The following is a 12,908-nucleotide window of genomic DNA, read 5'->3' as shown; positions in this document are numbered from 1 at the left end:
ACTTCATCGTGTACAGGAAGGCATTATGTGACAAAAGTGGTAAAATTTGGTTCATAATAATGTATGTTATTGTCGGCGCTGTTAGGTTTCCTTCGACTGGGATGGCCTGAACGACTCCTTCCAACGTGTTCTACCTTTAAGTCTGAAGCTTGTGCACGCAAAACCCGAGTCAATTTGTCCGCATTGTCTCTCATCTGTCTCGCAGTTAAAACACGTCTCGTCGAAAAATATACCAGGCGAGGGTCAACGGTTCTGCACCACTAAAAAAAAAACAGTCGACGGCAGGGAAGAACATGAGGGGACATTCGTTTAAGTGCAACAGCCACGCATTTCTTTCGTGTAATGCGGAGATCTGTAGAGAGGTTTACTATTGCTGTAATAGAGGTAACATCACCCGGGGCTAGGTTAAAGTCGTTTGCAAGTAAGTGTTGCAGCTTACGAAGGAAAAGCGAGGGGTAAATTCTTACAAGCGCCTCTCAGTAAGCCTTCATCCACCAAGGTATTTTCTTCTGACGTGACGTGTCGCTAACTAACGGCGATAAGGTTGCCCTGTGTCGAAACAAACGAACGTTTTAATCCACACAGTTGTAAGAAATACGGCATGCTCTCAAAGTCTCGGCTATGGAGAGAGTAGCCAAGAATGTAAAAGTAATCATTGGATAGGAGCCGCCATAACGATACAAGCCGTTCTTTTGATTTTCGCTCCAGGGCATCGTGGTTAAAAATATGCCATTAAAACGACAGAAACATATCGCAGCCTTTTGAGAAATTTGAGACAGGCTCCTGATTGGTCAATTATGAGATGACAAAAATTTGATTTTATAGAGAGGGCACGCAAATTGCACGTTGTGCAAATTCAAAACAAGTGTACGGTAACGTGTGCGGTTGACACTGACATGTTGCACAAGTTTTTTACACTATGAACAAAGGAAACAAAGCTAAGACTTCACCAAACGACGATTCTTTGGTTGCTCAACTCTGATAGTTTTCACCAGCATGCAACTAAGTTTTTTCATGTTTTCCAGTAATCGGCTCATCTATGATATGGTTCTTTCCTGCCATCCGTACTTTCTCAGTTTTATTCGAATAGCTCTTCTCGTCTATACGCTTCAACGTTTTCACAGTACAGCGACCTTTCACGAGATAGCTTTGTGTTCAAGCATCTGCATGCTTGTTTTTGTTTGCCAAAAAAGTCGTCTAAAAATAGGTGCCAAATAAAAATTATATAAAAATCTCAGGTTTGCGTATAATTAACAAATCGACCATGGTCTACACTCTTATAGACCATAGAAATGACGTCAGAAAATGTTCAAAACTCAACTCAAATGTGGTCGATCTGTTTTATACCATAACAAACTCAAACAAGTATTTATCAAAAGCGATGCCTGACCGTGAAGAAACTTTGCCGGCGGACGTAAAAATTCCTAACACGTAATCAAAGTCTCTTCGAGATACCGACTTTTTTTGCATGAAGTATGAGTCGAAGGTTTATCCTGAGCATTGTTCTTCGAACTTATCATTACAGTTGCTTTGTAGTTTAGTTCAGTTAACAATTTCCTATCTTCGCGGAGGAAATGCAGCCATATAATTTTGTCAAAAATGGCTCGTCCGCGCCGGGTATTTATACACATATTCCTCAACATTACACAAATAAACAGTACAAATTTTCACCGAGATCTGACAATTCTATACTTTAAAATTGCAAGGACCTTTCGAGGCAGTCGATTACGGCAGCGAAATTAGCAAATGAAACAGCAAAATATGCGTTCGACGCTTTGTTTTTGCGACGCCATATTTGAATTGTTATAGGTAGACCGCTGTTCAATGTGTTCAAGGCCGTATCGTTACGATTGCTCCACGAAAAAGCACGAAAAAAATACGGATATTTCCGACTACTGTCGGAGAAAACATTGCGCATATAATTGCGGCGTAAACAAATCCGGTCGGATATCAAGACAGCTTCTTCGTGGGCTTAAGAAGGATTAAACAAAAGCCATATATACAGTAAATGCTTTCGAATTATATTTGAAGATGAAATACGAAAGAATTTTGCGGTCTTTGACTGAAATTCCACTCGAACTGCGTAGACACGATTGCATGTTGTAAAGCCGATTCATGCAACATTGCTGTCAACGCGAGGTCACGTCCCTAACGACCTAGGCTGATGACGAAATAGAATGGCGCTTGTAGCGACCAAATTTGGCCTAATTTTTAACCGCTCCTAAGCTAAAAGAAGCCCCAATCTCTTAAATTTGTTTTAACTTCAATAATATCTTTGAAAAGAGCGAGTTTTTTGGTATGGTTTATTTTTGACGTTTGTAATTTTTAAACGATGTAAGTGCTAGTGATTATTTATTCGTGTTTTAGCGTTAGTTACGCAATCCATTGTTTGTGCGACGCTTTTTATAGATCGCCTTTCAGACACACGTGCGTTGAGATAAGAAAGCTGACATGTCACTTTTAAAATTGTTATATAACGTTTGTAAATGTGAAAAGTCACGTTTTTTCCACGAGATCGCAAGTGATCACCCACAGCGGAAAGTAATCCCTTGAGAAATTAAAACAGTCCCTTGAGAAATTAAAAAAGTCCCTTGAGAGTAGACAAGAATGTGGTTCCAAATTTTGCCCAACATAACTGCTATTATCCTACTTTCGCTTGTAAACAAGCAAAAAAAGTCGAAAAAACGACAATGATACAAAAGAAGATGAACAAGAATTCAAAGAATAACAATTTTAATTACCTTTTATTCTCTCTTTAAGTGTGTGCCTGTCGCTATAAGCGAGCAAGATTATTTTTCTTTCTGAAGAAGCGCTCGTTTACTGAACGTGGACAGTTCGCTGAGTCCCTGCCGGTTCGCTAGCACCGCTCTTCTCAGTAAGACAAACAATTCAAAAGCCTGGTAATATTTTTGTTGACCGATCACCTGAGTAGAAGTCCAATCCCGAATTCCGAAAACAAATGCGTACTTGATTCCAAACAAAACAAGATGAAATTCGCTTTCGTGTGCGTGGCGTGATCTGACGTCACTTTCATGGTCTATACTCTCATCGACCATAACTTTGGACCAATGAGCGCGCGAGAATTCTCTCGGTTATGGTATAAATTGTATTGCTCGTCAACAACCGTTGCCATTTTGTTGCATGTCTACAAGGACGTGCAGGAAATGCCGTCTCCACGGAAAATTAACAAATTGACGTCCTTTTTATGCGTCTGTCCTGTTATTGATTATATATATATCGTCACAACATTGTCAAAGTGTTGTAGATCTACAAAAAACTTTGCAACAAACAAACATTACAATATAATTTAAAATTACAAAAGGCCAAAACTGATTTTCAAACGAAGGAAAGAAATGCAAGAGTCAAAATATGGAAGATGCGATTGCCGCACCGCCGCATAATCTGAATTTTATCGCTGTAATACGGAGAATCACAGGCTCGTAAATTGAACGTTTAGTAAGGATACGGCCAGAAATACAAGGTAAAATTCGAATTGCTCAACTAACCTTTAATCCAGTGAAAAATGTTTACAAAATTATCCGCTAAAACGCAGTTCAGCTTCTTAATTTCATTGACAGCACAAATTTCCTGCTCACCGCCATAAACATCCTCATCTTTTCGCTCTAAGGTTGCAATGATTTCTTCAGTTTTAACCCATAAATTTAAGATGATTTTCTCATTGACGACTACTAGATTTGTGGTATGATTCTCGGCTGGAATGGGCACATTTATCTGCGAATCTGCATTTGATAAACATTTTCCTTGAATGTATTCATCAACTGCGCGAAGAGCGTCTTGAATTTGTTGCGATTCAAACAGATTTTAGTACCGTTGTTTTTCAGCAAGAAACGAACCAGGCCTTTTTTAGCAACCTTTGAGCACTTTATGTAAGCATGATTTTTCTGGGTGTCTTCGAAGTCTCATTAGGGACTTTAAGATACCTGGACGGCTGACCGGAAGTAATTTTTCGCGTGTAGCCTATATTGCGCATGCCCGCTCCACGCACATTGCCATCCAGCTGTTGTCGAGGACGTGAGAAGTAGAGTTTTGCCGTCCACCAGTGAACGGGAGTGCTTTTTGTATGATTTCGTTTAAAAATCTCATTTTTTAATTCTGTTACTTTGTTAGGTGGTCCTTTATGGTATTCTTGGTTTGGTACTGATAAAAAGTTAAGAAGTCAAGTTCTATTTGCGGTTGCGAATATATTTGCTGTGCTTTGCATAAACGCTGATGGCGAAGCCACGTGCGTGAAATTATGAACTTTCTTGCTTGTGTTTCTACAAAAATGTCACTTGGAGTTTGTACCCTAGAATAAAAATAGTGCTTTCTGGTCCCAGGCTTTGGGCTAGAAGCGCCAAGTGTTTTTCTTCGCATGTTTTGGGCTAAGGAATTATTGATCCACTAACGAAGCCGTCCTCCGTTCACACATGTCGGCTCTTAACGTTGGAAGTTCCCGCCTAGAACGTCGACATCGGCCCAGTCCTCCTCGCGAAATTCTACCCTCCTCGAGGTCAGCCGTCCAGGTATCTTAAAGTCCCTATTTCTTCACCAAAGGTGAGGCAATTTACCGTTTTGGGGATTTAATGGCTATTTGATTCAGACCCGTTTTAGCTGATGGAATGGAAATGTTGTGTGTTTCTCCCAAAACATTCAGGAGCGGTCACCACAGGGTAACCAACTGTAGGGGGCCAGGTATGAAATGTCATATCCCAGTTCTTGCCGCTTCCTCTGACCTAACTTCATTTATGAAATTAGCATTCTAACACTACTGTTTCATTCCTTAACAGAGAAACGCGAAGCACTGCTCCGCAAACACAAGGCGCTGTACAGCAGCATCAATTCCTACTCCAGAGAGATAGCAACTTAAGACAATAGCCTTAGCCCATTAAAAGTACTACGAACCGCTATCCAGCTGCGGCTGCGGATTGTTTCCAGAAACGCTCAAAAATTGGCTCCCCACTCTTACAGCCAGAGATCAAATTCCCCTCCACCATTATCAACATTAAGGTCAGCCTTGCCGGACTTTGAAGAAAAACTGCACAGCTTGAAGAAAGTTTTGCCATCCGCTTCAGAAGTAAAGCTTGCCGCCCTTTTGAGCAAAGGGGATATGAACGTGGTTGTGTAGTGCATTCTCGATTTCCCAGAAGAGCAACCCTCAATGCTGGAAGGTAAGCCAACCTGGATAACAGATCTTACAGAGGAAGATCTGGTTCCACCCACACCAACAGAGACGTCCAAGGCCACAGTTTAACAGCTACCACAAATACCAGTGGACGAAGGAGTTCTACGCAGCTTCCTACAAACGGCATAGAAAATTTCAAGGGAGGGAACACCGGCAACCAGAGAAGACGCTGAGGGATTTAATTTAATCTCCTTTCATAAACAGGCCTGCACTAACAACAATTCCACTGTAATGCCTGACAACGAAAGTTCAAAGAAACTGTTGGACAAGCCAAATGCAAATACAGGTGCAGTGATGCTTATAGCCAGTGTGCGAATTGTCTCCGAGATGTAAGCTTAAAGGGTACATTTTGTCCATTTTGCGGTGTGTTGCCAAACAAAAAGAAGTAAGAAATAAATTTGTCTTTAATTTGAGAGCTCTTGTCGTCTGACCTGATTAAATTAAACATTGTCTATTTGATTAATCAGACCAATAGGTCTATCACCCCCCCCCCCCCCTTATCTGTTTGTGTCTAATTACCCCTACTTGCCTAATGTCTATTTCACGGGTTAACTCCGAAGACTCCAAAGCGGATTGTAGTTTGGTATTCTTAAATCGCTGACTAACTTTGCTTTATGTCCATACGAAGTTTTGAAGTATTATTCACTACAAATCACTTCTTAGGTTTCCGTTGTCCGTCTTAGGGAGGTGTCAGTCTCATAGGGAGTTTAGTTACAGCAAAATGACTGAAAAACGGCAGGGACCATCATCAGGTGTCCGTCTTTTAGAGGTGTCCGTTAAGAGGGAGTTGACTGAAAATGTTTAGACAAAGGTAAATAGCTTTGACCTTCGTTAAAATACATAATTAACAGAGCACATTACAGCTGACTAAGTTAACATACCAGCTGCTTGTTGCTCTTTGGCCTCCAGATTGTCAATTCCTCTGAAAATAATGAAAAAAAAAATGTTATTGGTAATCGGGAAAGGAGCCAATCAGAATGCACCAATAAATTAAACATACAAAATGAAGTGAACAAGGATCTTGAACTTCAAATGTGATTAGATAAAATGTACATAATATGTAATTTTATTACTATGAACAATTAAATAGCGTACCTCTTGTTTTCTCTTCCCTCTTCGGTCCCTAGTGTGTTGGCCGTGCTGTTACAAATAAAAAAGACTTTTAAAAAAGAAAGTTATTGTTCAAATAGCCACTAATTTTCTATCCCATTCTATAAATAATGCTTTGAAGGACTGTCAGATATTTGTAACACGGGAGACTAAAACTGAAATCCGAACAGATATTCGTCAACAGACGGTGACAAATACCCGGGGCACTAAGCGAGCGGGCAACTGGTTGCTTTAACGAGCTTGAAATGAATCATGATAATTCTGGCTCACGCAGGATAGCAAAGTAAAATAAATATCTAAAATATAAAGTTTCAGTTCTTAAAATTTTTAGGGAGCATTCGCAATTCTCCTCATAAAAAAATCTCTAGAGACTCACCTTTTACTCTCCCTGCTGTCTTTATCTTGTGGCAAATGCACCTCGATAAGTTTGAATCCGTCTTCAGACCTGTTTTGGTCAATGGCGAGAAGGCGCTTTCGAGGACAGGCTGCTAAAATATCTTCCTTATTATCCAGATGGAGAACACTCAGCAGGTCACCAGACTTGACGTTAAAGAGCAGAAGACAATAACCTGAGAGGCCCCTGCAGCTCATAACACATTCCTCATCACTGATAAACTTACAGTCATAGTAGTCAAATGCACTGCATAAAAAGTGTAGTGGTTCTCCTGAAATTGCATCAAGGAGGTACGCTCCTCCGGGGTGGCCAAACAAACACCGTTTTTGGAAAATTACGATAAACTGCTCGGAAAGAGAAAACCTTCCAAGTGGACGAACCAAGGGATTAATTTTTCTCCAGAGCGTAGTTTTTCCATCCGACAACTGAAGTGAGCCAGAACTGCAGGTTAACAGCTGACATTTACTGTTACATGCAACAAAATGTTCATTATGACTAATTCGAAATGTCGACACAATCTCTCCGCTTGTAGTATCCAAGATAATCACTTTGTTCTTTGCTTCACACGCCACTCGTTCGTCTGATATGGGGAACATCCTTGAAATTCCGTGTATGTTGGTCCAACTTCGGACACATCGCGACAAATTAAAATTCCACAGCTCAGGAGTACCACTTCCTGTTGTTAATAAAACACCTTCTTTCAGAGGAATGAGAAGATCGCGTAGGTCTTCAAACGTGAAGCATTCTCTTTCCAGCATACCTTTCGTCAATGCTAAGAGCTTCCCACTTGAAACACCCCAAGCGCCCACTCTCGTTTTGGGCGCGTAACTAACGTAAACTGTCTCGCCACTCAAAGAAAATACAATGTCACCGATCATTCTAACTGTAGGCTGCCTGTTAGTTTCAGGTAGTTCACTAGTATTCAGCATAACAATGGAACTACCCTGAGGATTACCCCGCAATATGGTTTGCTTATTTAAAACAAACTCAAACGCTGAAAAACAAGACGGAATAGGATCTCCTAACAAAAATCCAGCCTCGCTTTGCGATTCACATTCCCAGGGCACAAATGATTTACAATCATATAATGTACAGCTGGGAAGTTCCGCCATACTGATACGTGTATTTAAAACAAAAGAGTCGATATCCGAATTCTTGCAAAAAAGAGACCGACAGTCAGATGAGAACTTTATCATTCCACATGCTACTGGTATGTCCACTTCTGCTAGTGTTGTAAAACCATTCAACGCATCAACGATAGAAATGGAACCCGTGGAAAGAGAAATTGCCAGCAGCTTTCCATCTCGTGACCACGCAAACGACAAAGCGTCTGCACTTCTTGTGGTGCGAATGATCTCTGAACCATTCTCTAGACTCCACATAATAATGCATTTGGCATTGTCAGGGCAATCAGCGACCATCTTCGTCTTGTCTCCTGAAATTGAGCAAACTGTGAATCTGCAGTCGCTTTCAGGAAAAAGTGGCTGTAGATCTCCGTCAAAGGTATAAGCATGGCAAAGGACTCCTGGTATGACAACGTCTGCAGTAGGATGAAAAACGACTGAGCGGTAAAATGAAAGGAGTACTGACAAGGATGGTGGCATTCTATATGCGCCATGTTGAGGGAAGTGAAGTTTCTGTACCATCACCGGACGTTTCCATAGTAGCTTGCCAGTATGAAGTGACCACAGCTTGATAGTTCCGTCTTCACATTCACATACCATGTAATCTTTGTGTGGTGAAACATCCAAACAAGCCACTCTAGACGAACATTGAAAACGGACTACAACAGCTCCCTGCTGTATCTGCTTTTGTACGAATTCCATATACGGTATTTCAGGGTATTGGTTCCTCAACAGGTTTGAAGCCATAGAAGACAGTAATGGTCCTCCCTCATTCAGCACTGTTTGGAAAAATATGTAAGGATTATTTGCAAATATAAAAGAGTACTTCCTCAACAAGAAAAGTAGGGTGCTCAACATTGATTTACTATCGTCTGACAGTTCGTGAGCTACTTTCTGCTGCTGAATCCACAAAATGTCTTCGGCCGGTGTTGAATTTCTTACACGCAGCCTTGCAAACACAATCTCTAAGTCTACCACGCACTTCTTTATAACTACCTCGGACACTCTTATGTCCTCTTCCAACTGTAGCATGTGTTGAACACCATGTTTCAGGGCGTACTTTGCAGTATCACTGAACTGCGCACTACCAACACCTTTTCGCTTGATATCATAAATCTCGTCAGTGCAGAGTTCAGAAAGGATACGATGCCCTTCTTTCCTATCCACTGTGAAGTCATGCTGGCCATAACAAGACATGTCAGTTAGCCAGTCCTTCACTGACTTGTGAAAGAAGTGGACACAGTCATCTTGCACAGGTAGCAGTGCTGAAATACAAGAGATCACCTTTTTAACTTTCCGCCGATCAGCTAAAGAACTTGTACCTGAAAGCATCATTCTGGTAACGAAATCAAGGGGCAAAAGTTCTCTTGCAGCTGTGAGAGCACTCAAAAAAGTTAAAAACTGCTCTTCTTTGATTTTCAGCTCTTTGCAAAGTTCTTTCTCCAGACGTAAGAAGTATGTTTGGTAAACACATGAAATACCTGAGGGCAAAGTGTTGTCCAGCTGCTCTGGCGTGAGAAGTGAAAAATTTTCTTGGACGAAAAGTACAAGCAAATAAGCATACAGAATGAGTCCTTCAGACTTTTTAACAAGATTAGTTGTGATGACTTCTTGATGATCATGGTGAATTACATCGCTTAACCGCTCTTCAAATAACAGCCTTAAGTCTCTTTGGTTCTCTTCACTGTTTGGCTCCAGCTGCAGAGGATTGAAACTTTTCAAACTGTCTGCAATGTTTATTTCCGGGCGGGTTGTTATGAGAAATCGAATCCAGCGTGGTAGCTCTGGGAAATGATTGGCAATAACATCGAGCAGTTCCATCCGCTCTCGAAACTCGCTTTCATCCAATGCATCTATTACCATGAGAATGTTCTTGCCAGGGTCATTTAACTTGCTTAAAGGTTCTTCAAAGAGTACTTCAAAGAGATCCTTAACTTCCATATTGTTGAGTTCTACACCCAGATTCCTGGAGAGTATTTTTACAAGGGCGTTCTTGTATTCTGGTAGAGAATCTGACAGCTGACAAGCTAATGACTGAAGCATGACCTTGGCATTTCTGTAGCGCGCTTTGTCATGCTGACAGAAGTGGCTTCCCGACAGCCTGCCAGCTCTTTGCATTCTCTCGCAAACAACAGCTGAGAACACAGATTTCCTCATTCCCGCATTTCCGCTTATCACCATTACTCGGTTTGACGAGCTTCTGTCATCTAACCATTTTTCAACTCTTTCAAACAACGAAACGCGAGTTCCCTCTTGATACCTTTTTGCGTGGTATTCAATGACCTTTTGGGTGTTAATCTTTGCTAGTTTTCTGAGTATTTCGTTTTCTTTGTCCTTGTTACTTCTGTTTGTCATGTTTTCAACTGTCTTCTTGACTTCCTGTAATGTTTCACGATTCTCTTGTTGTGATTTCACTACTTCCTGAATTGTTCCGTGGGCTTTCTGTTGGGTTTTCAGAACTTCGTTAACCACTTGGTGTGTATCTTCAACTGCTTGGCGTGTAACTCTGTGATCTTCTTGTTGGGTGTGATGTACTTCTTGTTGCTTCTGAAGAGCTGTGTTCACATCCTGAAGTAGTAGTTGGTGCCTTTCTTGGGTGAGAGAAACTCTTTTAACTCCCTGCTGTACTTCTTCCAACATTGACTTGATCTCTTTCTCCCGGTCAGCCCATTTGAACAAAACCTCAAGATAATCTTCTTTGCCACAGCGTTCTGCTTTCAGCCTGTCTATTTCTGCCTGGCCCAAACTAAGAGCAACAAGAACACCACTTATTTCTTTCCAAAGTTCATTGAAAAGCCTTGTGTCAATACGTGTTTCTGGGGTGTGAATAAGCTTATTGCGAAAAAGTTTAATACGGACAAGATTTGCTGCAAGAGATTTGTTTTTTGCATGTGGCTTGTGGTTCCAACCTGTGCGGGGAGGAGATAAGTGACAAATTGCAGTAAGCAGAAGAAAAAGTAGTGTAATGTCAAACGTTTTAGAGTTCGGTTTTGATCCATCAGGAGGAAACAGCAGTCCCCACTGTTCCTTACTAAGGATTCCTTGTGCAAAGAGGTCATCTAGAGTTGAATTATGTGAGTGGAGGCTAGCAGCCAGTTTTGTGGGAGGATAAATGTCATCAAAAACCTTTCTTAGAACTGTTGTTCCACCATCGATGAGAAGCCTTCTTAACTTGGTTCCATTTGTTGTTTCAGTAGAGGGCGCCAGGGGTGAGGGAGCTGCAGCTGCCATTGAAGTCTGAAGTGCACAGGTTTAGTCCAGTAATCTGTAACTATAGGTAAAACAAAGTAAATGAAATTATCGATAGTCCAAAAATTGGGATACAAATGACCACTCAGGTCATTACTGCATGAGTCGCCTGTATTCTTAACTCACTGGAGGCCTGCCTATGGGAGTCTACAGTATCTAAGTTAGTATAGTTAACAACTATTCACCGCTAGCCACCAACACTGAGGTGAATAGTTGTTTTAGTATATACTAAAACAGTGAAATAATACAATTGTATATCCCCAAAGGATGATTTTGACTAGTTTATTCCTGTCAAAGATTACAATTTTCTCACGCGCGCGATGCTCAGAGGTGAATAGCAAAGGATATTCGGAGTTTGAGTAGCCAGTCAGCGGGCGCCAAAAACGTTATCCACTGTTTTAGTATATACTAATATTTTGTATACGTAATAGGGCTACATGCTGTCCAATTTGAAGTAATTGGATGAAAACAATTCTGAAGACAGCCAAAATTTGACGAAGCCATTCTCAGAAATTAAGGAAAATAGTTGCGTTGACAATATAGGACAGCTATATAATTAATACAAAAAGCGTGATTAAAACAACAACACTATAAAAGTCTTATTGTCTTGTACATGCGTCTGATTAGTGATAGGAAACGGTCGAAAAAGGGAAGTTGTTTGTGACTTAATTGTTCACTTCAGTTTGGATACTACATGTAGAACTTCTTGGTTCATTACACTAAATGTTAAATGTTCCACAAGCTTCTGTTCAAGAAGATGGAAGAAAGAGCACTCAGAGTTGAATAAGATTCTATGATTGGCGATCCCATTCCTACTATGTGCATGCATGTATTGAACGAAGGAGAGTAAATTATACTGGGAAGATGAATAAGGTTGATCAAATAAAACAATACCGTTACACAACTATTATAAAATAATAAGTTTTAAAGTTCATCCTGTATGTTCTGTATTTTTTCCATCTTAATCAGATTTAAACATTGCAGAAATCAGCAAGGGAAATATTGGTATTGGGCAAACTCAAGCTCTATTAAAAATGTCATTTGGATACAATGGTTATAATAGGGAAGATTCAGGGGAAAGATTAAAGCAAACGTAATGCAACAATGATGGTCCTCCACAGCAATGAACTGAACACTGATCATGGACCTACTTTAATATTAAATTACTTTGTTCTGCCCTTCTCGATGTGTATGGTACCGTACCACCATTCCACAGCAAGTGCCAGAAACCCTTCCGCACATGCTCTTTCAGTTCTTTCTCTGCGTTTAGTCTCTGCGTTTTGGAATTCGAACTGAATGAACGTAATAAAAATATATCCTTAAATTGAAAACTCAGAGACTCAAAGGACAGTGCAGAATGCAATATTGCCAAACAGTTGACAGCATGATAATAACTTTCCAGGGTAATTTCGCTTGAGAATAAGTCAAATGAGTTCACCTTTCAGTCTGAAACGCTGTTTCATGTGAACTAGTACTTGTAAGATGTTGAAAGACCAAACGTGACAACTAAATCACGCGACACCTTCATCCGGGAGAAAGATTTCCCTTATTGAAAAGTCACACACGCGGCCGACCAGTTGACACAATTAAGAGTCGATTTTTTTAGTAAAGGAAGTTTTCAATCATTTGAACCGCTGTGTTTTACGTTAACGCTCGTTAATTTGAGAGTTTTTAAGCAGCAAATGTGAAACTTTTACTTTTCATGCAAACTTATCTAACATGAGTCTAATTTAATTAAGTAGGAAGAGTCTACAAGAATCCTGCCGCATTGAAAATCACATGGCATTAGGCTTACATAACATTTAACTTCCGTTGGTTTAATTTTCAGTTGGGTATGGGTCGCACTTGG

General features: G+C 40.5%; 1 protein-coding gene across 1 annotated transcript; it reads right to left on the bottom strand.

The window, feature by feature from the left end:
• Positions 1–5,192: 5,192 nt before the first annotated feature.
• On the bottom strand, positions 5,193–11,080 carry LOC144638080 (uncharacterized). Its single transcript, XM_078497186.1, has 4 exons — positions 6,669–11,080; positions 6,278–6,322; positions 6,064–6,104; positions 5,193–5,296 (listed from the first exon to the last, which is right to left on the bottom strand). The coding sequence occupies exons 1-4, from the start codon at positions 11,039–11,041 to the stop codon at positions 5,193–5,195; spliced, it is 4,563 nt and encodes a 1,520-aa protein (XP_078353312.1). The 5' UTR covers positions 11,042–11,080.
• Between the last annotated feature and the right edge of the window lie 1,828 nt (positions 11,081–12,908).

Source organism: Oculina patagonica, chromosome 2 (assembly GCF_052425735.1).
Source record: "Oculina patagonica isolate OP01 chromosome 2, crgOcupat, whole genome shotgun sequence".
NCBI lineage: Eukaryota > Metazoa > Cnidaria > Anthozoa > Scleractinia > Oculinidae > Oculina > Oculina patagonica.
The sequence above is the reverse complement of the archived record's forward strand: the minus strand, read 5'-3'. Positions and strand labels throughout refer to the sequence as shown.